The 25,318-nt window shown below is 50.3% G+C and overlaps 1 protein-coding gene across 10 annotated transcripts in view; it reads right to left on the bottom strand.

Annotated features, from left to right (window-relative positions):
• The window catches only part of SRGAP2 (SLIT-ROBO Rho GTPase activating protein 2), a 230,964-nt gene that overhangs the window by 12,601 nt on the left and 193,045 nt on the right, over positions 1-25,318 (bottom strand). For 9 of the 10 annotated variants that reach the window (XM_004756459.3, XM_004756461.3, XM_004756460.3 and 6 more), the window contains 6 exons: positions 23,592-23,652; positions 17,283-17,360; positions 16,260-16,394; positions 13,956-14,061; positions 4,731-4,955; positions 776-855 (listed from right to left, as the gene is read on the bottom strand). In XM_004756459.3, the coding sequence (XP_004756516.1) occupies positions 776-855; positions 4,731-4,955; positions 13,956-14,061; positions 16,260-16,394; positions 17,283-17,360; positions 23,592-23,652 (685 nt within the window). Of the gene's footprint in view, positions 1-775; positions 856-4,730; positions 4,956-13,955; positions 14,062-16,259; positions 16,395-16,422; positions 17,151-17,282; positions 17,361-23,591; positions 23,653-25,318 lie in introns of those variants that run through there. The other variant, XM_045081115.1, reaches the window with a different exon arrangement.

The following is a 25,318-nucleotide window of genomic DNA, read 5'->3' as shown; positions in this document are numbered from 1 at the left end:
TTCTGAGGCCCCTTGTCAGCTGTTGAGTCTTCCAAGAGCCCAAGGGGTCCAGAAATGAAGGCGCGGAACTGTTGGAAGGAGGGACGGCGTGCTGGCTGGACAGACCCTAATAAATCATGGGCGCTGCCGAGGAGCCGGCGGTGACAGCTGCACATCCCACCTCATGATGCACACCGCCAGGCTGCTCAGTGCTCGCATGTCTGTACTTTGGAAAGGGTCAATTTTTCCAGTCGGCAGGCGTGAAAGCGTGTGGTTTCTGCATCCTGAGTCCCACTCCCCTCTGGCTTGCTTCTCTTGGGCTCTTGGCACCAGCTTCTCTATTCCCCAGGCCTATGGTTTTCTCAAATGAGCTCTCCTTGACTTTGGTCTCCAGCTGCCTGGCCAGAGTCTAGGCTGGGGGACCAACACCACGCCTGGGAGGCAGGCAGGCGAGACAAGGAGCTTGAAGGTGGGTGAGGGGCAGCGAGAAGGGGCGAGAAGCTTTAAAGGCTCTGCAAGGTCCAGTGCTCCATCTCCGCTTTAGCACAGAGACCATTCTTGAGAAGGTGGGCTGTCACTCCAGGAAAGGGAAGGAATGAAAACTAGACAGAAGAGCCCCCTGCCTGTCTTCAGGGGGCTGCTGAGCAGCAAGGTGCACTGGGAGCACAGGCTATATAATCCTTTCCTTCCACTTCACCATCCTCATCCCCCCCAACTCCCCCCCCCCCACACCCCCCCCCCCCCCCCCCCTGCCACAATCCCGTGGCCCAGCTGTCCTGGAAGTAGCGCCCCCTACCGTCATCGCTCGTATGGTGCTCTGTGGTCACGTCCTGGGTTGAGTCCTCAGCCGAGGTGGTCTCTCCATGAGGGCTGTCACTGCAACAGAAGCAAGAGACATGGGGACCTCAGCCCCTCGCTGACCAAACTCTTGTCTTCTCCTTCACGCAGCTTCCTTGGAGCAAGGGCATGGAAGCCGTCTCACGCTTTCCACCTCTGGACTGCTCCCGATGATGATGGTAAAACACAAGGCTCCTGAGGTTCTCTAGTCGCTCCTGCAAAGACTATTTGAGACTGCCTGGGGCTTAGAATATCCTGAGACAGAGGGAACCCTTTTTGAACTTACAGAATAAGTCTTTTTGAAAATACAGAGCAATTCAACCCCTCAAGGGCTGTTTTGGGTGAACTAGTCCCTGGAGGTAGCCCATGGAAGAAAACACTAGGCTTTTGCCAGGGACACGACAGGACCTGAAAACCAGCCCTGACACTCCGTAGCTGTGGGACCCTGGGCAAGGGACGGAATCTCTTTAAGCCTCAGCCACCTAAGGTTGATGGTCTGAGGCTAGTGGTCTGTAAAATGTCACAGCGTCGCCAGAAGATTCACTGAGACCTGACACAGTGGTCCGTAAGTGGTCTTCCTTTCCTTCTTTCTCATTTTGCTTATGTCTCTAGGCTTTGTGGTTTGGTCTTGCGTGGGTGAGAGAGTGGGAGGTGCAGAGGGAGATGAAGGGTCTGCTGTGGGCCGGACTCTGCGAGAGGGCAGGGCATGGAAGCCGGTCAGGTTCTTCAACGGTTTATGGAGTCTAAAATCATCCAGGGTTGAGAAATGAGACTGGTCAGGGAAGCTCCCGGGAAAACCATTTCCACTCCTGGTCTCCTGCCTTGTGGACATTAGAGTGGATGGAGATGGGCACCAGGAAATTCTAACTTCCTGAGAAACAGACCAAACTCCCATTCATTGCTAAAGCTTCTTCCTCTGGCAGTTGGTAGTAACAAGAGAGCCTTTCCAGGCAATTCTATGGAAGCATTAATTACCACCTCCTCTACCCACCCCCTGGCTTCACGATTCCTACCTTTGAGCCTATAGCCTTTCCCTCCCCTTGGAACAGGGACAGGCCTTTCACTCCAGAAGGTTCCTCAAAGACCAGGGGACCAGTTCAGAAGTCAGTTCCAAGGAGGCTCTCCAGAATCCAGAGAACTTTCTGGGAGAGCATCAATAGGATTCCTCCTTTTTTATTTTTATTTTTTAAAATTTTTTAACCATTTCCTAAGCACTTAACTACCAGCAAGGCACTGCTCCAAGCGCATTACGTGAACTAATTTGTTCATTACAACAACCCTATGAGACAGGTAATCTTGGTTTCCCATTCTATAGATGTGGAAACTAAGCCACAGAGCAGCGATGTAATTTTCCTGAGACCACAAAGTTAGGATGTGGCAGATGAGTGTGGGAATGAAAGAAGGGAGGAAGGAAGGAAGACCCAGAGAGTCCTCCTTATCAATAAATGTGGGCACAATTTTTCACTGTTTACTGGGCCAAAAACTCTGATGAGCTTCATGATATCTAGAAGCCCTCGGGCATACAGGACAAAGGCTCAGTTTCCTCCAGAGTTGCAAGTATAGTTACGTGGCCATCCACGAAGGCAGCAATTCTCCAACTTCAGGGAGTCCTGGACAGCTTGTTACAAGTGGACTAGCTCACCCCCAGAGTTTCTAAGTCTCGAGGGCCGGGCGGAGCTGGAATGTCTGTGTTCCTAGCCAGTGCTATGTCACGTAGGTGTTGTTGGTCCAAAGACTCTGCTTGGAAAACCACTGCTCTAACAGAAAGGTGAGATGATGCCTTTACTAGGCCCCTGGTAGCTCTGGAATTCTATGCTTGACTCCACATCCACATGCTGGCCACATCGCAAGTCCGCGGACACCTGCGGTCTGCTGAGGCCCCGCAGGCCGAACAGCAGGCAGTCCCAGGGAACTGGATTCTAGCTGCAGCGCTTGGTAAGCGAGGTGAAGGGGGACTGCCCTCTCCTCTTCACAGCTACGGGGAGGCCAAGTGGCCAGCAGGTCCCTCTCCCTGGCTATTCCGGTCTCCCGGCCATTCTCCAGGATTCTCAGGCTCTAGACCCCTTCCACCACTCCCCTCCCCGCCGCCCGACCCTTCATCCATCTTAGCTCGCTTCCCTGGCACTTCTTTCTCCTCTTAAAGAAGAGAGGCTGGGAGCCTTCTGAGTGGGTGAGTCCAGCGGTCAGATGGTCCTTCTTACCCAAGGTCACCTCCTCTTGGCCTTCGGGTGCTTTGCCTCCCACCCAGTCTGCGGTAGTAACATCCCCTCACTGATCTTGCTGTTTGTCCAGAGGCTGCTAATGATAGTGGGATGCACAACAGTGGAGGGTGGGGGCGGGCAGGGGGGCTGTTCCCTGTGAGTCACCCCTGCAGTGACTCTGTCTGCTCCCCTGGGCTGGGACTGGGGGAACAGGGCTTGGGGGGGCTCCGTGTCCAGGGATCGGCCCTGAGATATTTGAGACGTGAGGGCACTCTTTGGGAGGAAGATAAAGCAGGCGCCGGGAGCACTACTTCCACAGCTTTTCAACCCTCCTGCGAGAGAACCCGATGCTCCAAGTCACATGCCCAAGGACAGCTCCCTGGAGCTCATCAGCTTGTAGGCTGAGACCTGAACGACTGCCCCCGTCCCCAGCAAGCATCTGTCAGTGACGGAAAGCTTTCTCTCCGAGCTGGCGAATGTGGGCTTCTCCAGCTCTGACTCGGGTGCTGGGATCTGCGCGACAGCCGACAAGACCAAAGCCAGGGGTGTCAGTGGTATTTTTACATTCACGGACACATGAATATCACGTTCTTCACTCAGGCAGGAGGCTGTTCCGTGGTGATCAGAGAGAAGCATGGGCCCACTGGCCTCTAATGAAGTCAACAAACTCCCCCTCCTCCTCTTGCCTCAGTGGGTAGCAATGGGGCTGCTGAACTGTTTCCAGATGTTGCGTTCAGGCGGAATCCGATTTGCGCTGGCTCATGCTTTTAGCTCAGGCTGAAGCACCATTTGATGGGGAACATGCGAGGGGATGGGGGGGAGGGGAGGGATGTTAAGGAGTGAAAGACAGAGGTGGTTGCCTTTGTGTGCGATGGGAAAATGACACTGTCAGTAGTACCCCCGGGGTTTAGTGTGGGGTCCTGGATGGTGTCCTGTACTAAGACGTGTTAAGGTTGGAATCCCCATCCCTAAAGTGGCCTGAAAGATTGTCACTGGCCTCTCTGGGCTACAGTGACTCTATCTGTAGTATGGAAAGAGTAATTTGGTAATTGTCTAACAGAAGGATCTAGTAAAGATGTGCCCTAGGGATTCCTTTTACATCTCTGTTCCCAGCCTCGGTCATGAAAAACCTCGCCCCGCAGGATTTAATCTCGCTTTAGGGTGGAAGTATTCCTAATCTGCCAAAAACAGAGCTCACCCCTTCTCTTCACAAATTTCTGCGATCATTCTAAATTATCATTGTATAAACTCACAGTGAGGGAACGATGCCTCATACCTTATAGGCATGAGGCATAAGAAAGAAATTCTTCTTTCTGGGACCTGGGGTTGTGTCTTTCACGACACACAGCCCAGAGCAGGAGCCTGAGAGACATTGCTGACTGATGAGCAGCTGTTCTAAATACAACTTTATAAATTTTCCTCTCCTGGAGATTATTAACATTCCTATTATTGCTGTCATTATTTTCCAGAATGGTTCCTCACCACTGAGAACGCATAAGAAACAGGGAGGTGGCACCAAACGGCACTTACTCCACACGTCGGGCTGAGGCAGGGCACTGCCCGAACCACCCCACCCCCCAGATCCCGGCAGCTTGAAGTGGGAGGCTGAGAGGCTCCGGGTGTTTCCCTTGGGTCTCGCTTGGCCATCTGGCCCCCATACCCAGGGTGCACCAGGGATACCCCCCACACCGCCTCCAGCCCAGAGCCCCCTACCAGTAGTCCTCCGTGCTTCCTCCTCTGCTGTAGACGGGGCCCTCCAGCTCCCTGGGGGTTGGGAAGATGTTCTCATGCTGGATGATGGTGGTTTTGATCAGCTCGTTCACGTGGGCTTGGCAGGACACCTGGTCGTGGCCCTCGGGCACTGACATCAGTGAGGGCCCGAAGCAGATGGCGAGGTTGTAGGGGTCCATCATGTTCTCTTCACTGAACTGTGATAAACTGGAGGAGAAGGGAAAGGGGCAAGTTGGAAAGCACTCGCATGAATGCCCAGAGAACACAATCAGGGGAGGCACTGCCAAGAGCAAGAGCAGAAGTTCCACAAACTGCCACCTGCTTTTCTGGGCATGGGAGCCCTTCTAGAAAGTCCGCAGGGAGAAGACGGTGACCGGTCATTCAGGAGCCACCTCCTAGCGGGCCTCACCCCTCCTCTCTCACCAGCTCCTCTTTCAAATTCTACATGCCAGCCCACCACCGCCCTCGCTCCACACCTTCTCGGCCAGCTCTCCCCGCCTTGAGAACACACCACTCCATAGAGCGGGGACAACTCCCACACACCAACCCACTAAGCTGCCAGAGCAGATGGAGACCCTCAGGCTGCCCTCATAATGACACGGTCAGAAGACGCAGGCGTCGTGCGCTGTGTACCTTCCTGCAGAGCAAAATAATCAAATTACTAGGGATCTTCCATTCTGAGCTCTAGACTTATTAAAAAAATTCGCCAACCGATTAGCTTTTGTATTCCATTAAGCAAGTGAATTTCTTTCTGGAAGCTAATGTAATTGTTTTTCATTTCCATAATATCCTCTACTATTACAATCAGGATTTATTCAGGAAAAGGTCAGCATGATGCTCAGTGTCTGCTCAGGCCTCCTCTGGATGCAGTCTGACTTCGTTATTGGCTATTTCGCTGGGCAACTGGCCCTTCCCAGGCAGCAGCTGCTCTGGCCACACCTCCAACCTTGGCCAAGGACCCGAGCCCTTCAGTGAGCTGCTGGGCCTCACTGGCCCCCACTGGTCTCTGTTCACCCAGGTGGAAGGCTTGACCAGCTCCATACGTGCACCCCCAGCTCCCAGCCCCAGGTTGTAGAGCTGTGAGCTCTGCTAAGGAGTTCTGCTTCCTCCATGGGCCTCAGCAGGCGGTCCCCAGCACCTGATTCTGACAGATCTGAGGAGAACCCAAAGCCCTCTGATGCTGAACCAGAGGCCCGAGGCCCCGCTGCCTTCATCTGCATGGGTGTTGTTCAGAACTGGACAGAGTTCATTTCTAGTGGATCCCGCCCCCCAGATTCCAATTACCAAGCTGGCCTCTCTCTAACCCAGTGGTTCTCTCCTCTACTGCAGATTTGCATACATCCCCTGTCCACCTTACAGAAGCAATACCATGGATGCAAACAGCTGTTCTGGGGAGAAAATGGTCGCGGTTGAGAGTCACTCTTCTCCAGGACCTAGTCAAATGCAGGGAGGCCAGCCATGGGTGAGGTTATGGGTCTCAGGGGTGGGGCTGCTTCACAGAAGATCTGAAAGTTTGAATTGCATAAGCCTCCCCCCTGCTCCTGAGTTAAAAGAGAGCCGAGATTCAGAAAAGACGGGGAGAAATTTCCAAGTCTACTTCTTGGTCAAACAAACACTGGAGACAAGAGAGATAATTAACTCGGTAACCTCAGCAGGGACCAGGAGGAGGAAGGCCCTGTCTCTTTAGTGCGATCTGATGACATTCGCAAACATGGAAGAAAACCAGTCATTTCTGAGAAGCCTGGCCGTTAGAGGGAAACAAAGTCTAGCCCTGAGAGTCCCAGTCGAAGGCCCGTAAGAGATGAGCAGCCTGGCCAAGCCTCCTAAGGGAAGGGCTGTTTGATTCACAGGCAGCTGCAACGACCAGGGGCTTGAGGGGGACACATCTTCGTGGACTGGAGTCTCATGGGCCAGTTCCATTTCTTACTCCCATTAAAATATACACCAAGGTCCTCTCTTCCAATCTACAATGGGAACACCTAGACTGAGGGGTTAGAGCCATGGTTCTCAACTATTTGGGGGTCACAGCCTCCTTCAAGAATTTGACAAAAACCAGAGATCCTCTCCCCCAAAAATTTATACATGTACACATACAAATGCATGTCATTTCATATGCAATATAACGGTGCTAATAATCCTTGAAGGCCCTCAAGTCTGTGCCCAGTATAAGAATTTAAATACTGGATTTTTATTTTTAAAGAAATACTTACAATGGAAAACACTGGTAACAGGTCCCTCTTTTAAAATTTTTTTTGGTAACAACTTGTATAATACCATCTCTTCTCAGAACTGGGCTAGATTTCTAGAACTTCTATCCATAATATTAGTAAATTCTTCTAATTGGTTCAAACTCATCTTCCGTGCGTCTTAACAAGGTTCAGGATAGGGACTGGGAACACAGGCTTTGGGGAGGGATGAGAAAATCAGGATTGAGGTGGGGAACTTGTTTTTATGATGCACTTCTCTGGACTTTTTACCCTTTAATGATGCACATTTGTCCCTTTGATTAAATTTAAAAAAGAAAAACAAAACATCCCCAAATTTTAGAGTCAATGAGACCTGGTTTTGAGTCCTGGTCCCATCATGTACGAGTTCCAGGAGAGTATTCTGATTTCTAAATCTCTTCCTAAGTTCCCCTCCTTAGCGGGGCTGTTTTAAAGCTTGAATGCGGGGGGCACCTGGGTGGCTTAGTGGGTTAAAGCCTCTGCCTTCGGCTCAGGTCATGATCCCAGGGTCCTGGGATCGAGCCCCACATCAGGCTCTCTGCTCAGCAGGGAGCCTGCTTCCCCCTCTCTCTCTGCCTGCCTCTCTGCCTACTTGTGATCTCTGTCTGTGTCAAATAAGTAAATAAGATCTTAAAAAAAAAAGCTTGAATGGGCTGTCACACGCAGAGCACTGAGCCCCGTGCCTTGCACACAGGTGGTGCTCCATCCCTATTTTCTGTAATTATAATATCCAAATTGCTTCTCGATACAGGACCCTCGATTCTAGTCAGGGAATGGGAAGCAGGGCTGTCAACATTTGCCAGCAATTGATTTATAGAGGGCTAGCCATCTTCCTTTCCCGACAGACATCATCAAACTGCGGACTCTAGATCCCAAAATCAAAACCTTAAATCCTCAGGGAGAACACCAAGCTTCGGACAGACTGTTTTAAATATGTGGCATTTCACTTAAAAACCTTCAGCTTCACTGGCCCCAGGGGTTTGATTTGGCAACAACCAACAGACTATGGGTAAGATATTAAAGCATCGGATTTGATTTTAGGTTTGAAAGGGATGAAGAGAAATTGTATTATTCACCATGGCCCCAGGCAAGTCATGGGGCTGAGAATCCATCAGGCCTTGAAATGCTTTTCCAACAGAAGACACTACAACTTCCCTCCCTAAATCCATGATTTAACAGCGTTCCCCGACGTCCCCAAAAGGCTAAGAGGTAAGAAGTCCGGTGTAATTCTGGCTGATGTTTCCTGATGGTCCTTCAAAGGCATCTTGTCACTTGTCTTGTCATTCTCTCACCTCCGATGCCAAGCGTCGGCTTCCTCGTGCTCCCCGCATCTACTAAGGGACTTGCCTCTATGCCCTCATGTCCCGCCTTCCTTCCCCTGCAGTGAACTCCATCCTCTCTCTCCAGCAAGAGTATCAGTCCAGCAACTGCACCATCAGTTTTCCTCTCCACTGGGCCATTCCCACCAGCATACAAACATGCAGGAATACTGGCCCCATGAAAAAGAATCCCCTCTAAACTCCATGTCCAGACCACATTACTGACCCATTTTCTTAGAAAACTTTCTGGGACTTATCTGTACCTGTTGTCTGTGATTCTCTGATTCATCCCCACCCCTTCTGCTATGGACTGAATTGTGTCCCCCCTCCCCAGACTCCTGTGATGAAACCCTACCCACCCCCCTCCCATGGGACTGTATTTGGAGAAAGGATCTTTAAGGAGATAATGAAGGTTCAATGAGATCCTAAGGGAGAGGGCTGAAGCCAAGAGGACTGCTGTCCTTCTAGGAAGAGGCAAAGACCCCAGAGCTCTCCCTCCGTGCACAGAGGAGAGCCACAGGGGAGGCAGAGGGAAGACTGCCACTTACAAGCCAAGGTACTGCCCCTGCCGGCACCTTAATCTTGGATTTCTAGACTCCCGAACCACGAGAAAATGAATTTCTGTTGTTGAAGTCACCTAGTCACTTTGCTATGGCAACCTGAGCAGACACATGGGCCGACTCTCTTGCCCTTCCCCAACTTTATTGTGGTAAAATCTACATACCACAAAATCGACCATTTTCACCATTTTAAAGTGTCTAATTCAGTGCCATTTAGCATATTCACAATGTTGTGCAACCATCACCACCATTTAGTTCCAGGACACTTTCATCACAAGAAAGGAAACCCCATGTCCATTGGCAGTCACGCCCCACCCCCACCATCCTCCCCTCCCCCAAGTTCCTGGCTCCACGGATCTGCTGTCACTGCTGATTTGCCTGTTCCGGACACAGCAGATGAATGGACCTTGGCCCCACACAGGCTTCTGTGTCTGGCTTTTTTCCTCCAGGAGGATGTTTTCCAGGTGCATCCACGCTGCAGCATGCCACTGTAGGGCCAGACAGGTAGGTCCGCTGTAGGGACCTACCACAGTGATTTAGCCATCAGCGGCAGCCCTTCTCTCCCGACCTGACACCATCCGGGTCTGGCCCTTTCCACTCCATCAGGGCAACACTCCTTAGGGTCACCAGTGCCCTCCCCACTGCTAAGCCGTTTCTGAGTCCTTTCCTCAGCAGGCCTGCCATCCCCTTTACCTCTGGTTTCACTCCCTCTTCCTCTACATGGCTACTGGGACACCATTCTCTCTAGGTCCTCCACCGAGCTCAGCCTGCGGAGCCCAGCTGTCCCTCGGGCGCCTCCAACCTCGTCTGGCTCCTCCTCTGTCGTCCAGTGTGACAGATGGCATCTCCAACCTCCCAGTTCCTCATGCCAGACCCATGGCAGTCACCCTGAACACCCTCACACGCCCAGCACCACCTCCAAACCATGTCCTGAGCCCTCTCCATCCCCGGAGCCACCTTCCTCTGGCTCCTCCCACTTTACTCATTACAGCCGAGCCGACTTTCTGGAAGCACAGAGCTTAAGAACGGAAGCAAGTCTCAATCCATCTGGAAACGGCTCGGCCTTGCCTTACAGAGACAACATGCAACATCCCGCCCCTCCGCACTCCTCTCACGGTCTCCTGCTGACCACTGTCTCTTAAAGAGCAAATTTTTGCCCTGTCCCCTGCACTCGCCAGTTCCCTGACCTGCTTCCTTTTCTCTAGAGCGCTCTTCCTCTGATACAGGGTATGTGTACTCAAGCGCTTGCTCTGTCTTCTTCCATAGAACATGAACCCCAAAGGGATCCCATGGGACACCTGGACTGTTTGGTGCACTCTTAGGTTCTTAACACTGAGAACAGGGCCTGGCCCACAGTGGATGCTTAATAAATATGTGTTAAATAAGGGAACAGATAAGCCCACGAGCAGCTGTGGGCACTCCAAGACACCCTAACCACAACTTTACTTGTCCATCTGCGTGTGGAAGCCAAAACGCTCCTTGTGAAAGTCAGAAGAACTGCCCAGAATCCTTCCAAACAAGGAGGCACCTGGAGATTGGTGAGATTTTGAGGAAGATTCAGCTTTTCTGGAGACACGGGGGCACCTTAATAGGGCGAAAAGCACCCGCGGTTCACTCTCTCATTCAGATGAAAAAGAGGACCTGAGCCTTTGAGGGCCTACAGCAGTGTTTCTCGGACTTTCATGAGCATGAGACTCAGCAGGGGACCTGGTTAAAACACAGATTCGGATTCACTGGTCTTTGAGCGGGAAGGGCTGAGACGCGGCATTTTTAACCATCTCCCAAATGATGGTCCGTGGACCTCACCTGACCAAAAAGAGCCTAAAAGACTCTATTGTTTGACATCTGAAGAAAGCAGGTTTCAAAAGGCAAAAACCAGAGTCGGCTGCAATGAGGGGGAGCTAAGGACACTGTCGGGGCCAAAAAGTCCTGGGCAGCACACGGGCTGTGGTAGGCAGCCTCTAGATGACCCCCATGATCCCTGCCTACCGGTTTTCACACCCTGCTGTAATGTTCTCCCTCTGAAGTGTGGACTAGATGTAGTGACTCACTTCTGCTGAATGGAAAATGGCAGAAGGCATGGGACGTCACTTCTGAGATTAGGTCACCAAGGACTATGCTTTCTGTCTTGGGTGTTCTCTCATTCACGTGCTTGGAAGGAAGGCAGCTGCCACGGAGTGAACAGCTCTGTGGTGAGGCCTGCAAGGTGAAGCACTGACGAAGGCCTCTGGCCAACAGTCAGCCAGCAAGGAAGGTCCTCGGTCCAACAACCTGCGAGGAACTGAATCCCGCCAACACCACACAAGTGGGCTTGGAAAGCGGATGCCCCCCCAGTGGAGCCATTCGGAGACGACGGCCCTGCCCCCACACCCTCACGGCAGTCTCAAGGAAGCTAGAGCCAGAGGCCCCCCTGTGACATTGCACCTACACTAGGGATTCCTGACCCCCAGAAACTGCTTTTTGGTTTAAGTTGCTAAGTTTTAGGGTAATTTGTTACACAGCAATAGGTAGTTAACGTAGATGCTAGTAAAGATAATGTTAATGATTAACAAGGCCTGCTGGACAGGCCCAGGTTCATTCAGTGGGCCGGGCACTCCAGAAGACACTAGCTACATACACGTATGGAACCAGGACAAGTCCGCACAGCGCTGCTGCACGTGTAAGGAGTCCCACACACATTTACACACATACTAGTTTTCTGGCTCCTTGAGATTGAGGAGGTGTACAACCTGAGAGAAAGACTGTAGTCAGAAGTGAAGTACACACACCCCAGGACGCAGAACAACAAAGGAGAGCGGTCCTGAAGTCAGGGCCCAGCAGAGTCTCCCTCAGGAGCTCCCTGTCAACAGTCGCCACATCTGTTGATAAGAGTACACTTCCGAGCCGCCATCTTTCCCCAGAGGTGGTATTCTCTAGCACCTGTGTCCTGAATTCCATCCTTTATTTTAGGAAACACTGTGGTTATGAATGCTGTACCTTTCCCACGAAATACTTTGATGAGCATATACACCTTTTTGTAACCAGACAAAAAAGGAAAACAAAAGAAAAGTAATGGTTACACTGGTGTAATTCCCATGCTTCCTACGACAGTGGCCACCACGTCCACCTCTGCCAGAGGCTCCCTCTCTCGCTCCCCCTGTCCCGCGAGCTCCCTGCCACCTTTACGCAGCAGGAAGACGCAGGGAGGAGAGTGAGGCCATGGTGCTTCCGCACGCAGCTGCCCTGGGACCTGTCTGCCCCCCACCTCTTCACACTCCCACTCTGGGGGGCCAGACCAGGCTCCTTTGGTGTGGGCAGGTGTCTGTCAATGAGGGGAGACAAGAACTGGTGGTCCCGAGGGGCTGACTGGCTCAAGAGTCAGTACGGGGTTTCCATTTCCGGCAGCCTTCGAGGCATGGCATGTGAACACCGTCTGTGGGTCCGTGAGGGCTGCTGAGTGTGGGCGGCAGCGGTGTTGAGTCAGGGCTCGGCTAAGGGAAGGCGCAGACATGGCCACGTGGAGGAGGCAGGCTGCAGCCAGGCTGAAGGACGGCATGGGTGCCCCGACAAGGCCCCTGGCAGGGCTGCTAGCCTAGACCCTCAGAAGGCCGGGCTGACTGTGAACAGTAGGCAAGCCCTGCTCATGAGATGGCCACTAAGTTTGTTCTCCTCGGAAGCAAAGGCCAAACTGACCAGGAAGATGAAGAAATTTTGTTTTCTCTTTTGACAGATTCATGGATCCAGAGAACTGTCTCTCCACGAGAGGAAAGCCCAGGAAGCAAAAGTGAAGACGAAGGGCAAGGTATGGGGAGTCGGGGGGCCGGCCTCCCCCCGCAGCAGCCCTGACTCCACACGGAACGGCCTCCTTGCAGAAGGCGAGGACATCAGTGACAGGTTTAACGGGGATTTCAAGAGAAGCTAGAAACGGAGGTATTTTAAGTAAAATTTCCCAATATTTAAATGTTTCAATGTTTTTAAGACACAGCAGACTGAAAGGAAACACCTCCAGGGCCTTACCTGGCTTTGCTGTTGCCCACGTACAGCCTGTGCTCCAGGCTGTTGAGGGAGCAACATGAAGACAGAGGTGCCCATGGGGCAAACACCACATGTCCTTGCTGTCCTGTGGGGACCCAACGCCCACCCTCGGCAAGGACACTGCTCGCACAGAAGCCATGCCCCATCCAAGCCCAGGGCCCCTCTGGTCTTCAGACCTTTCTTCTAGCTAGGCTCACTCCCTGGGTAACCAGCTAAAACATCAGTACATGGTCACTCCAGACTCGTATCTCTACTTTGGGTTTCTTCCGAGTGTCAGATTCCTATATCCCACTGCCCAGTCAGAAATTCCGCTTGGAGGCCTGACAGGCACCTCAGATGAACATGGCCACATGGGTGCCTTGTCTCGATTCTGTTCTCCACACCTCGTCAGTGCTGTGCTCAAACCCAACCCACTTCATCACCCTCCCTCATGACTCACCCCCCATCCCCCTGTTGAAGCCCCTAGTGCCTGTGGCTGAGACCTCACGTTAAACCTCTGCATAGGGGCCCCTGCTTCTCCTCACAGTCCTGGATGGTAACTTCTCCTCAAAGTTGTTGGGCTTAAAGCATATATACAGATCAGATCTTATCACTCTCCTGCTTAAAAGATTCCAGTGGCTTCCCAAATCCAAACCCATTATGACCATGACTCTTGGGCCTTGATAGCCTTCAACACCCTTTGTGGCTCCTTCAGTGACTCTATTTGGGCTGCTGCTCTCACACAGTCTCCTCAGAGAGGCCTCTGCTGACCTCCCCTCTACAGCGGCTCTCCCTCTCCCCTCCACCCCCATTCCGACCCTCCCACACTCTATCTCTGTACTTACGCTTCTTTATTCTTCATCTAAGCACCCTTTCCCGCCTGACATATCTGTTATCTGTCTGTCTCCTGGCTGGAATGTGAGTTTAATGGTATCAGGGCTCTTGTCTCTTGTTTTGCAATGTACTCGCACAGCCTACAACTGTGCCCCGCACATAGTCGGTGCCCCCACAGACATGCACGGGGCCGGGGGAACTGACACAGCTCTACAGGTAAGCTTCGGGGTCCGAAGCCCAGGCCTGATCCCATTGTTCACTGGGAAGTCTACTCACTGATTGAGGAAGGCAAAGAGGTATCTCATGATAATCAGAGTGGTTTTGGGCAGGACCAGGAGAACTTTCCGGATGTGCAGAGCTCTCTCCTGCAGGTTGTCCATTGCTGAAAGAAGACAGCCATGCATTATTGTCCATCGCAACTGAGATCCCTCGGAGTAACGGCGTGAGGGCCGGGACCACCAGCAGGTGCTGCAGAGACAGCAGCCACATCCACGCAGCACTGGTGTGCCATGTAGGGAGTTCCAACCCTGTGGCTCCTTGGGGCAGGACTGCTGCCACAGGGCACCTGCTGGGCTCCAGACGCGTCCTGATGCAGGACTGAAGGGCTATGCTCCCTGGGCTCAGAATGGGTTGGGGATATTCCCCAAGCACCTGCTGCTCTCTTATTAAAGCAACCACAGACAAGGAACTGTCCCCAAATCGCTATGACCGCAGACTTGACCTCCAGCCTTGGAGGATCGACGTGCATGCAGAGGGAGACAGGCTGTGTAGCTCCTGTCCCGCCCACTCTACATATACATCATCTCACCTTCTGGACAGGTCTGGCTTATCTACCCCCTTTCTGATCTGCAGGGTAGTTGGGCAGAAAGTGGTCAGAGGCCAGAGAAGGCAGATCCCTGTATAAATCATGATATCTGGGGAAGAAGACCCAAGGTATCCTGTTTTTTGTGCTATGCACAGACCAGTTACAGGTGAGACCCTAGGCTGGTGGCCTCCATCACGGCCAGCCTCCCCACTAGGGGGCTACGTGGATACTGTTATTTTCTAAGAATGCCTTTCTGTGAAAAAGAAGTGGAAAGCAGTAGATCAGGAGCACATCTCAAGGCGAGAACTAGACAGCCAGGGTATTTTGAATGGTCTTGGTAGCCCCAGTCCACAGAAGACATCTAAGCTCAGTCCTAGAACAAGATGTGAAGACAGGAGGGGTACCTATATTTAATAGGCACCGAACTGATTTCCACTAGAGTTCCACAGAGAGTGGCTCGACAAATACAACAAGAGAGCTTACTGAATGCCCTGGCACCTTTCTCTCTTACAACAGCAGAGTGGGACAATGCTCAGGGCATACACTGAGGCCAGCTGGAGACTTGGGGGCTATGAAGACCCTGGTGTATCCGGGAAGAAGACTATTTCCCCCATTTCAAAGTCACTGCCTTCTCCAACCTCAGGAGCCATCATTCCAAGGGGGTCTACTTCCAGGATGACCTGATATTAATCTAAATTTCCATGCATTGTTTTCCATGGAAAACAAGAGAGAGGACGTTTCAGGATAACCAGCTAAAATACATGGCTAAGCATAGTTTTTCAAGCCCCAGATTTGAGAGTAAGAGGCAGGAGCCCATAAGGATAAAGAATGAAGTAGATGGTTGTAGTAAAGGATGAAGCAGAGACGAGATCTCTTTCTAGGAAAACATCCTACTGCGACATTTAATGTGCAGAGGGCTCTTGTTCCTAAAAGAACACATATTACCACATCTAGCAGGTAAGGCACATCACGTTTAAAGCAACAAGCAGGGGCACCTGGGTGGCTCAGTTGGTTCGGGGTCTGACTCTGGATTTTGGCTCTGGTCATGATCTCAGGGTTGTAGGGTGTGGAGCCTGCTTACGATTCTCTCTCCTCCTCTGTCCTACCCCCTCCACTTAAAAATCAATCTTATAGGGGCGCCTGGGCGGCTCAGTGGGTTAAAGCCTCTGCCTTCAGCTCAGGTCATGATCCCAGAGTCCTGGGATCGAGCCCCGCAGCGGGCTCTCTGCTCAGCAGGGAGCCTGCTTCCCCCCCTCGCACCCCCCTGCCTGCCTCTCTGCCTGCTTGTGATCTCTGTCTGTCAGATAAATAAATTAAAAAAAAAATCAATCTTATAAAAGATTCATTTGAACCTTAATTTTTATAAAAGAAATAAAGCAACAAAGCAGAAACGATTTCCCCTTTATATCATAAAAAGCATAGGCACTAATGCATGAGCTCCCAATAGCTGAAAAGCACTGTATCTCATATATGAATAGAAATATATTTTACTAAAGAAAAATAAAGCCCAGCAAGGCAAGGAGTTTAAGGCGAATCAGAAAGAAAAAGCCAGGGGTTCTGACTTGTGGTCCTAGACTCTCACAGAAAAGCCATCTTTCTTCCCTCCCGCCAGGGGTGCAGGACAGAGGACGAGGAGGAGAAACTTCACAGAGAAAAAGGAAAAAGAAAAAATATTATTGAGAAGCTTACGGGGAAAAAAAGACCCCACGGACATTTCTTATCTGTCGTGACAAGGTGTCCTGGCCGAAGCCTGGCTGAGGTTGGGATGTACTTACTGACACAAGCCATCAGGTCGTGGAAGATGTCCTTGGGGAAGAGAGGGTGTTCTAGGCCCCGGAAGTAAAGCTTCAGGACGCCAGCAATAGAGTCCATGTCGTGGTCATTCTGGTCTCCAGCCAGGGGGTCCTCTCCTGAGGATAAGCAGCCCCCCCAAAAAAGGAAAGAGAGAGTGAGAGAGGTAAAAACACATAGGACAAAGCAGAAGTGGTGGGGAAGGGGTGACCTGTCCCAGTCCTCAAATCAGAGTCCATCAGCTCTCTGCCCAGCACAGTGGCCATAAGTAGGGCAGACCAGAGACTAGATAAAGTCAAGACTACTTAGACCCAGGGGCCCCACGGCTAGAGGAGGGCACAAGGGTCCACTAGGATAAATTCGCTTCTGCTAGACCAGCTCAGCGATATTCCGTAGGGGCCGGAATGGGCCACTGCAACCGGCCCTCTCACAAGAATCACGAAGCCGGGTTGGGACTGAGCCTCTGGGGGAGGAAAATGGGGCCAAGGAGGCTCACCCCTCTGACTGGCCCTCACTCCTCCTGGCCCGCAACAAAGGACACCTACTTACAGGAGAACAATCACGCTGGAGCTCCCTATGGAAAATTTCATATCAGATGTAATTAGATTTAATGATAGGACCAACCTCAAATTGAAACTATATATATCCATTACAGTGACGGAAATTGCCAAAGCTTGCCCATTACCTTAATAGCCCACAAGATAATAAATGGGCTACGATGAACAGGCGCATTAGCCTTGATATTAACTGCCACCGAGGGTTCTGGATGAAGCCATAAACCGCCCAGTATCCTAGTTAACTTCTCGGGTCTCGGCAGATCATCCGCAGGACAGAGGTAGGATGAATGGGGATGAGGAGGACTTGGGGAGGACTGTCTACAAGGGAGAAGGCGTCAGGAGTAAGAGTGGCTTGCTAGCCTCTGGGTACCTCTTAGCCGGGAATGGGCGCAGCCACTAGCCCCGGAGGCTGGCACACATCTGGTCTGATCTCCAAGCCTGTTTCCTTACCTCTCTCAAAGGCGTTTTTGATGTCATTCACTTCCACCTGGGATCCCGACACCCGGAAAATTCCTTCATGCTGTAGTCCTGGAAAGACAAGGAAAAGTGATCAAGGAGAAGAAGAAACCAAGTCACAAGCACAGCTCCAAGCTTCGCTGAATGTCTATGTCCTCCAGCCAGTGTACAGGTAAGCACCCGTCTTCTTCAGGCCGAAGGAGAAAGCACGTGCAGGGCTGCTGGAGAAGTCACCAGAACGGACAGGAGGTATAAGAAAGCACTGAGTCAGAGGCTTAAGGGGAAAGAGGTCTTCTGATTCCGAGGAAGATTAGGAAGCTGGTTCCTTCCCCTGCCTTTGCCTCTCTGTTCCCATCTATAAAGTGACGGAGTGACCCCTGGCACCTGGTCACCCAGGGCTGGGAACGGGAAGTAGGGGCATAGCAGGCCGGCCATCAGATACCATCGGAGGAGTCCCGGGTCTGAGACCGGGATCTGAGTGATTGCTCTGGCTTTTCGAATACCGTTTGGCTCTTTCCAGGGCACACTGTTTTGAACCCTTAGGAAAGAGAGAGAACAGGAAAAGGCAAGTGATCAGAAGACAGTAAAGGAAAAGTGCCAGTCACTGGTCCTTGACTGCGGCCTCCATCCCAAATGTGCCCGGACATGATAATGGGCGGGAAAACCTAGTCCCTTTGGGTTTTGTTAAAGTACAAACAATCATAAAAATACAATGCATGTGCAGTCACTGCCACTAAGAAATGCTTTCATAGAAATAAATCCATTGGTTCTCACAACAGCTGCTAAGGGAGGGGTCACCAGCACATCCATCTCCCAGGTAAAGGAAGTGATGGGTGCTGACCAGCCTTAGGTTATAGAGGTGACAAGAACAAGAGCCAGGAGGTCAGTCCATGCCTTCTGTTTGCAATCATGTACTCACTCCTCGACACCAGACTTGTGGGGCCTGCCAGAGGCAAAGTACAGAGAGGGCAGGAACCTGCTTGTTAGTCTGAACACGGATATGGCTCACAACCCCATATGGGGAGCCGCAGAGGTAGCAGGAGATCCAGGAAACATGCTGTTGGCCCAGGGGTCAGACTGAACTAGCATCTGTAGCCACATAGGGCTTGCCAGCCTTTCTCAGGATCCCTGTGTCCCCGTCTTGGGCATCTTGTCCAAGTTCCTATGTAATGGCGTGATTCATCCAAGTTCCTGTATAATGGCGTGATTCATCAAAAACTTTGACCTATCAGGGAAATCTCAAACAAATTACTTTTTAAGAAAATAGAACTGCCCACTGTCTTCGGGCTATCTATTTTAAAAAAATAGAACTGCCCACTGTCTCGGTGAGGAGGTGACTGGATTCTCAAAGGTCTAATGGAGAAGGTAAATCACGCAGACAGGGACTACAATCTTGAATCCAATTGAAGCAATATTAAGAAGCAAGCAGGGGGAATTTAATTACCTGGCTTGTAACAGGACTTAAGTTGTCTGCTCCTCTAAGGGAATCTCCAGAATATTCCTCAGAGAATGGCAGGCAACGTTAAAACCCCATTAGTACCAATGTAATAATACCGTATTAGTTACCAATGGGATGTAACAGCCAAATAATGTCATTTAAACACAGAACGCAAACAGCAAGTGTTCTGACAAGAAACAGTCACGTGCCCTGTTACTTGTCAAAAACACAGCAGAGTCTAAGGAAATGTCATCTCAGGGACCAGCCTACTCAGTGTCCTTGGGGAAGCCAACAGTTTGCTGAGAAAGGATCACATCAGTCCTTCAGAGTAGATTAGACCATTAACGAAAAGCCACCTTGGCCCACAGACCCAGGATGGGAAGCGAACAGAGAAGAGCTAACTGGAAGTCAGGCAGCAGGCTCAAGACACACTGAGAGCCCCTCGGGCTGGCGCTTCCCATTTCTCTTCGAGAACCTACGCTTTATAAGGATCATGATATTCTTGCTCAGCAGACAGAATTTTTTTTTTTAAAGATTTTATTTATTTATTTATTTGAGAGAGAGGTCACAAGTAGGCAGAGCAGGCAGAGAGAGAGGGGGAAGCAGGCTCCCCGCCAAGCAGAGAGCCTCATGCAGGGTTCGATCCCAGGATACTGAGATCATGACCTGAGCCGAAGGCAGAGGCTTTAACCCACTGAGCGACCCAGGTGCCCCTCAGCAGACAGAATCTTTAGTGTCTAATCTAATGACTCTGAGAGTAGGAGACTGATAAACGGTTGGGTTCCAGAAGTAAAGGGGAAAAGTGGGGCCATTTTATTAGAACGCAGGGAAGGCCCCACATGACTAACCCAACACATTGCGAAGTTTTGGATCTGCTCTCCGTGTATGTTACCATAAAGCAAAAAACCAGTCAGATGCAGCTAAGTTACTCGGAGGTGGCACGAAACCTTCCCTTCTGCCCTTGCCCCGGCTGTTGCCCTAGGTGCTCTCGGACACAACTCCTGAAATGGTTGTTCTAATACCGCCTCGCGGGACTTGGCTCCCTTCCGCACAAGCGAGGCGGGGTCTTCCCCTCCTACTGCAGCCTGTCATTCCCTGCAGCCCTCTAGGTCACCCCGACCCACCACCTACAGCTGAGCCTCAGCTTTCCTGTCTCTACAATGGGAACAGTAACATCTACCTCTCAGGGAACACGAAGAGTAACGATGGACACATTCCAGCCACCGGTGGGTCACAGATCCTTTTGGAACCGAGTTATGGAACCTATCTCCACTGAATGCATGTGTACAACAATTTTTAACCCTGACTTATAGGGATTTCAGGAATCCCCTGAGTCCCTATTTGGGGGGAAAATTCAATTTAGCTGAATAAAGGTTTTTGAACACCTACTATGTATGAGGGCTTTTTTTTTTTTTTTAATTGACAATATGTTTATCTATTTGTTCAGTCTAGACTACACATAAGATGGCTTCAGAATTGATAGCACATATCCTTGTGATAAAAAATCTGTTTACAGGAGCACCTGGGTGTCTCAGTGGGTTAAAGCCTCTGCCTTTGGCTCAGGTCATGATCCCAGGGTCCTGGGATCAAGCCCCACATCGGGCTCTCTGCTCAGCAAGGAGCCTGCTTCCCCCATAACCCCCCGCCTGCCTTTCTGCCTTCTTGTGATCTCTGTCAAATAAATAAAAATCTTAAAAAAAAAATTTTTTTTAATCCGCTTATAGCTCTTTTTGTCTTTAGACTTACAGCAGAGTATCACAACACTGCTTTCAAAAAAGTTACTTCGATTCCTTGCTTCCTCCTCTCCTCAGTGTGGCTATGCTAGTCATTTGTTCTGTCGTTGAGTTTATTTGTTAGTCTTTGTTTTCCACCTGGGGTTTCACCCACATCCTTGTTTTATTTATCTGTGTATCTATGTCTCAAATACGGGAAACACGAATGCAGTTCTAAACGTCACAATTACACAAAAAACAATGTCCAGAGAAATGCCACTTCCCTCCCACTCCCACCGCCCCCCCTCCTTAGCACCCCATCTTGCACCCGTGTCCTGTGCAGGAACAATCCAGTATTCGTTTTCAGACTCATCCTTCCTGCATTTCTTCTTGCCAAAGTGAGAAGACACATGTGCATTCTTTCATCTTCTTCTTTCTACATAAAAGGTAGCATGCTCTCGATATTCTTTCCCACTTTGCTGTTTTTTTTTTTTTTTTTTTTTTTTGGCTTGATAACATGTTCCGGAAATCCCTCCACATAATTTCATGGAGATCATGCTCATTATTTTTTCCTAACTGCCTCGTATTCAGGTAGAGTCGAGCTGATGTAACCACTCTTCTGTGTGATGGTACTGAGGTTGTTCTTTATATTTTCTACAAATGAGTTGCAACAAATCACCTTGAGCATATGGATCTTTATAGTGTCGGAGGTCCATCTTCAGAGTAAATTCCTACAAGGACTGCTGGATCAGAAGATAAATGCATCTGTAGTTCTGTTAGGTATCACCAGATTCCCCTCTGGAAGGGTTGTACTAGTCTGTAGCTCCACCAGCATTGTGGAAACACACCTGTTTCCCCAGAGCCACACCACGGAAATGTCCCCGCATGCACCACGCATGTGCAGGGCAGAGACGGGAACGTTGGAGCCATAGGATCTGGAAGTGTCCCCTCCTGGGCTCCTCCAGAGCTACCCTTTTGGGCCTGGCCACAGTTATGTTGTGTCTTCCCTGGGAAGCTGCAGCCACCTCTTTCCTCCCATGGCCTTGTCTCCATCCAGCAGCTTTTTTTTTTTTAGGAGATTTTATTTATTTATTTGACAGAGAGAGATCACAAGTAGGCAGAGAGGCAGGCAGAGACAGAGAGGGATGCAGGCTCCCTGCTGAGCAGAGAGCCCGTTGCAGGACTCGATCCCAGGACCCTGAGATCATGACCTGAGCTGAAGGCAGAGGTTTAACCCACTGAGCCACCCAGGCGCCCCAGCAGCTCTTTTTAAAGAGCTCTCTTTGTTCAGAATTCTCCAGGAGCTTCCCACCTCACTCAGAATAAAATCTGAACACCTCCCTTAGATGAGGAAGCCCAAGGAGTCTGGCCTCTGGCTTGGTCTGCTGCCCCTCCCCCTCTCCTCTCTCTGCTCTGGCCTCCTGGGCCTCCTGCATTTGCCAAGGATCTCTGCACTTGATGTTCCCTCTCTCTGAAATACCACGTGGCTCACTTCCTCACTTTTCTTCAGGACTCTACTCCAATGTCACCCTCCAAGGTGACCTTAGGGCCTTTCCCTGACCAACCCACCTAGACCATGTCCCCTGTCCATTCTCTGGCTCTTTGCCTGGTTTTTCTTCGGGACACTCACCATCACCAGACACACAGTACATTACTGTGTTTATTTATTAGCTAACCAGCTGATCATCTATTTATCTGGCCTTCAGTAGAATATAAGGTTCACAGAGGCAGAAACTTTTTCTTGGCACACAATGAGCAATCTCTTTCTCTCTATAAATTTGCTGGATGACCGAAGAGACCGCACAGCAGAAAGAACAGGAGTTCAGACTCTCTTCTTCTTATTGTCCTTAAGACACAAATAATTTTTCCTCCCCAGTACTCAGGAGGACTTATCTTTGCCAATTGCCTGATCATTAATCATTACTATCTTGTAAAATTTCTTATACTGCCATTCTGAATGGCTACTGCTTATCTCTTTTTATTTAGCTCTCCCACTGAGTATTTATTTTCTCCCAACTGCATCATAAGACCAAACAGACACAGAAACAGTGCACAATCCCTGTTTTTTGTTTTCCCGTTTCACAATGCACAGCGCCCAGCACTGATCAGGGGCTTGATAAATATTTGTTGACTGTTGATATATGATGCTGTTACTTCAGGCGAATAGGGACAAGATGAAAAAAATTGTAGCTGATTAGAATGAGATAAGCTGTAAGCGTGCTAAAATAATTACTATTCCAAAAATGAACCCAAGCGATGTGTCAGCCTACTGGGAGGAAGGGAGAGAAAATGTCTGCCCCTGCACAGACTCCAAGGATCATCTCTGTACCTCTCTAGCTGCAAGAAGGTTCATTCTGTCCCTTTTCCTATAACGAGATAAGACGGCAACCAAAAACAATTTCTGATGTCCAGTTCCTAGAAATCTTCATGCTGCTTGCTCAGATATCTGTGCCTCCTACACGCTCTTGACAATTAGAAGCTTGATTCTCTGGCGGTTCCTCTCCATCGCTAGATTCTGTGCCAGCAGCCTGAGAGCTGGTGAAGAATGGAGTTTATGAGAGCCCGCTTCATGTAGGAGCAGAGAGTGTGATCCAAGCTTAGGCAGAGGACGAGCCAGGCCCCAAAGACTCTCATCTGTTGGTCACAACTCGAAGACCAACCACTCCTCACTAAGCCCCAGTTGATGTTGTATCCAGTGAGATCAAACCAGAACAAAACCCAAATGTTATTAGGAATTGGTGCAACATCACGAAAGTAGTAGTTCTCAGAACAGTCTAATGCAGTGTGACATAAGGACTCAGGCTGTGTGGTGGGAGACGGACACACGTAAAGATGGTGAGTAATGGTGAAACCACCATCACATCCTACCGGCTGTACTCACATCACGGTCGTAATTTAAAAGTCACTCTTGGGCTAGAAAAGGGAGTGTGGTAAGTGGCTGAGGCAGCTGGGGTCAAAACATGTGAAGCCTTTCTCTCAATGTCTAGTTGTGGCCATTCTGAGGTAACAAACATTATGTGAACCAATAAGACTTTTATTCCGTTTCTGAGCATGTCAGGATAAAGAGCCGATCACTATTCTTACTCTGCAAAGAATTCCTGGAAGTTCTTCCCCACTCTGCACAAATATGGACAAGACTGTAATCCTGCTTACCGTGTCTGCTGATAAACCGGATACAGCTTTCTACCACCAGAGGAATTGCCTGGCTGGAATCCTGAAAAGCCAAAGAGAAACATAACCTCAGAATCTTTAAACAGCACAGCCAGAAAAAAATGGGCCAGACCGTGCGGGACTCGTCTCGACTGCTCAGCGGCCAGTCCTCAAAGAAGCGTCTGGTCTGTCCTCCAAGTTCCAAAGCACGTCCACGGCCACCCCCTTGGAATGCCACATGGATGCCGTAAACTCAGCACATCCTAAATGCGGCTGATCACCTTTCATCCCTAATCAGCTTCCCACCCTCAGCCACCCAAAATCCATCAATCAGTATGTCCTGTCAAGTTTGCCTCCTAAATACCGCTCAAGTCCACTTCCTTCTCTCCATCTCTACTGCCAGCAATCCGGTCCGTAGAGCAGAATCTCAATTCCCACCCTCGCCGTTCTCCCGACCACATTATCCTTCCTTCCCGTGGCGGCTAGGTTATCTCTGAAAGCGCGCACAACCCACTGCGCACTTTCTAGGCTAACTTCTCTCAAAGACTTCCCATTAGTGTCTTTACACAGCCCTGCGTGTCTAGGGTCCTGCCTTTGCCTCCAGCTTCATCCCCTTCTGCTCTTCCTCTAGTCCCTCTGTTTCAGCCACACCGACTTTCTTTCCATTCCTTAGATCAGTTCTTTGTCCATGGCTTTGCATGAGCTGCTCCTACTTCCAGAATGCTCTCCTCACCCTGGGATCCCACCCCTCAGGGTCTCAGTGCAAGTATCACTTTCTTAGGAATGCTTTGCTAGACTTCCCAGATGAGATCAGGGCCCCTGTCTACAGGATCTCAGCACCTTGTGCTTGGCTCTCACTACCCTGGTGGTGACTTAATAGTGTGAGTATAAATATCTTGTTTGCATTTGCCACCGCTATAGCTCACGCTTCACAGGGCAGATCCCGTCAATTCTTGGCTCTCCACGACTGGCCAGGATATTCTCACAAGGTAGGTGCTAATTACTATCAGTTGAGGATAGCACAATGAACCAAGGGGCACATCAGAAATGGGGTTTACAAGGTGGCTGGGTGGCTCAGTGGGTTAAGCCTCTGCCTTCGGCTCAGGTCATGATCTCGGGGTCCTGGGATGGAGCCCCATATCGGGCTCTCTGCTCAGCGGGGAGCCTGCTTCCCCCACTCTCTCTGCCTGCCTCTCTGCCTACTTGTCATCTCTCTCACTGTCAAATAAATAAATAAAATCTTTGAAAAAAAGAAAAAGAAAAAAAGTAATGGGGTTTACTTGGCATAAAAGGTAAAAAGAAAAAAACCCAATTCTTAGAAACTGTGGGAACTAATTGGTACTAAACTAAGAAGCAGGCCTCCCAGATATCAACCTTTGCTCTGCCATTTTCCTACATGTCCCTGCCACTTAATTAACTTCTTTTATTTTTTTTTTAAGATTTTACTTATTTATTTATTTGACAGAGAGAGAGACAGAGATCACAAGTAGGCAGAGAGGCAGAGAGAGAAGAAGGCTCTGCACTGAGCAGAGAGCCTGATGCGGGGCTCGATCCCAGGACCCCGAGATCATGACCTGAGCCGAAGGCAGCGGCTTAACCCACGGAGCCACCCAGGCGCCCCCTTACTCAACTTCTTTGGGCCTCAATTTGATGTCTGCCAGCTGGGGAGGGATGGGTGGTGAGGAGAGTAGTATTTCCTACTGGCACACGAACCTTAGTGCTTACCATTT

Source organism: Mustela putorius, unplaced genomic scaffold (genome assembly GCF_011764305.1).
Source record: "Mustela putorius furo isolate JIRA1106 unplaced genomic scaffold, ASM1176430v1.1 tig00000508_pilon_pilon_pilon, whole genome shotgun sequence".
NCBI classification, from domain to species: Eukaryota; Metazoa; Chordata; class Mammalia; order Carnivora; family Mustelidae; genus Mustela; species Mustela putorius.
This window is presented reverse-complemented; position numbering and strand designations above follow the sequence as displayed.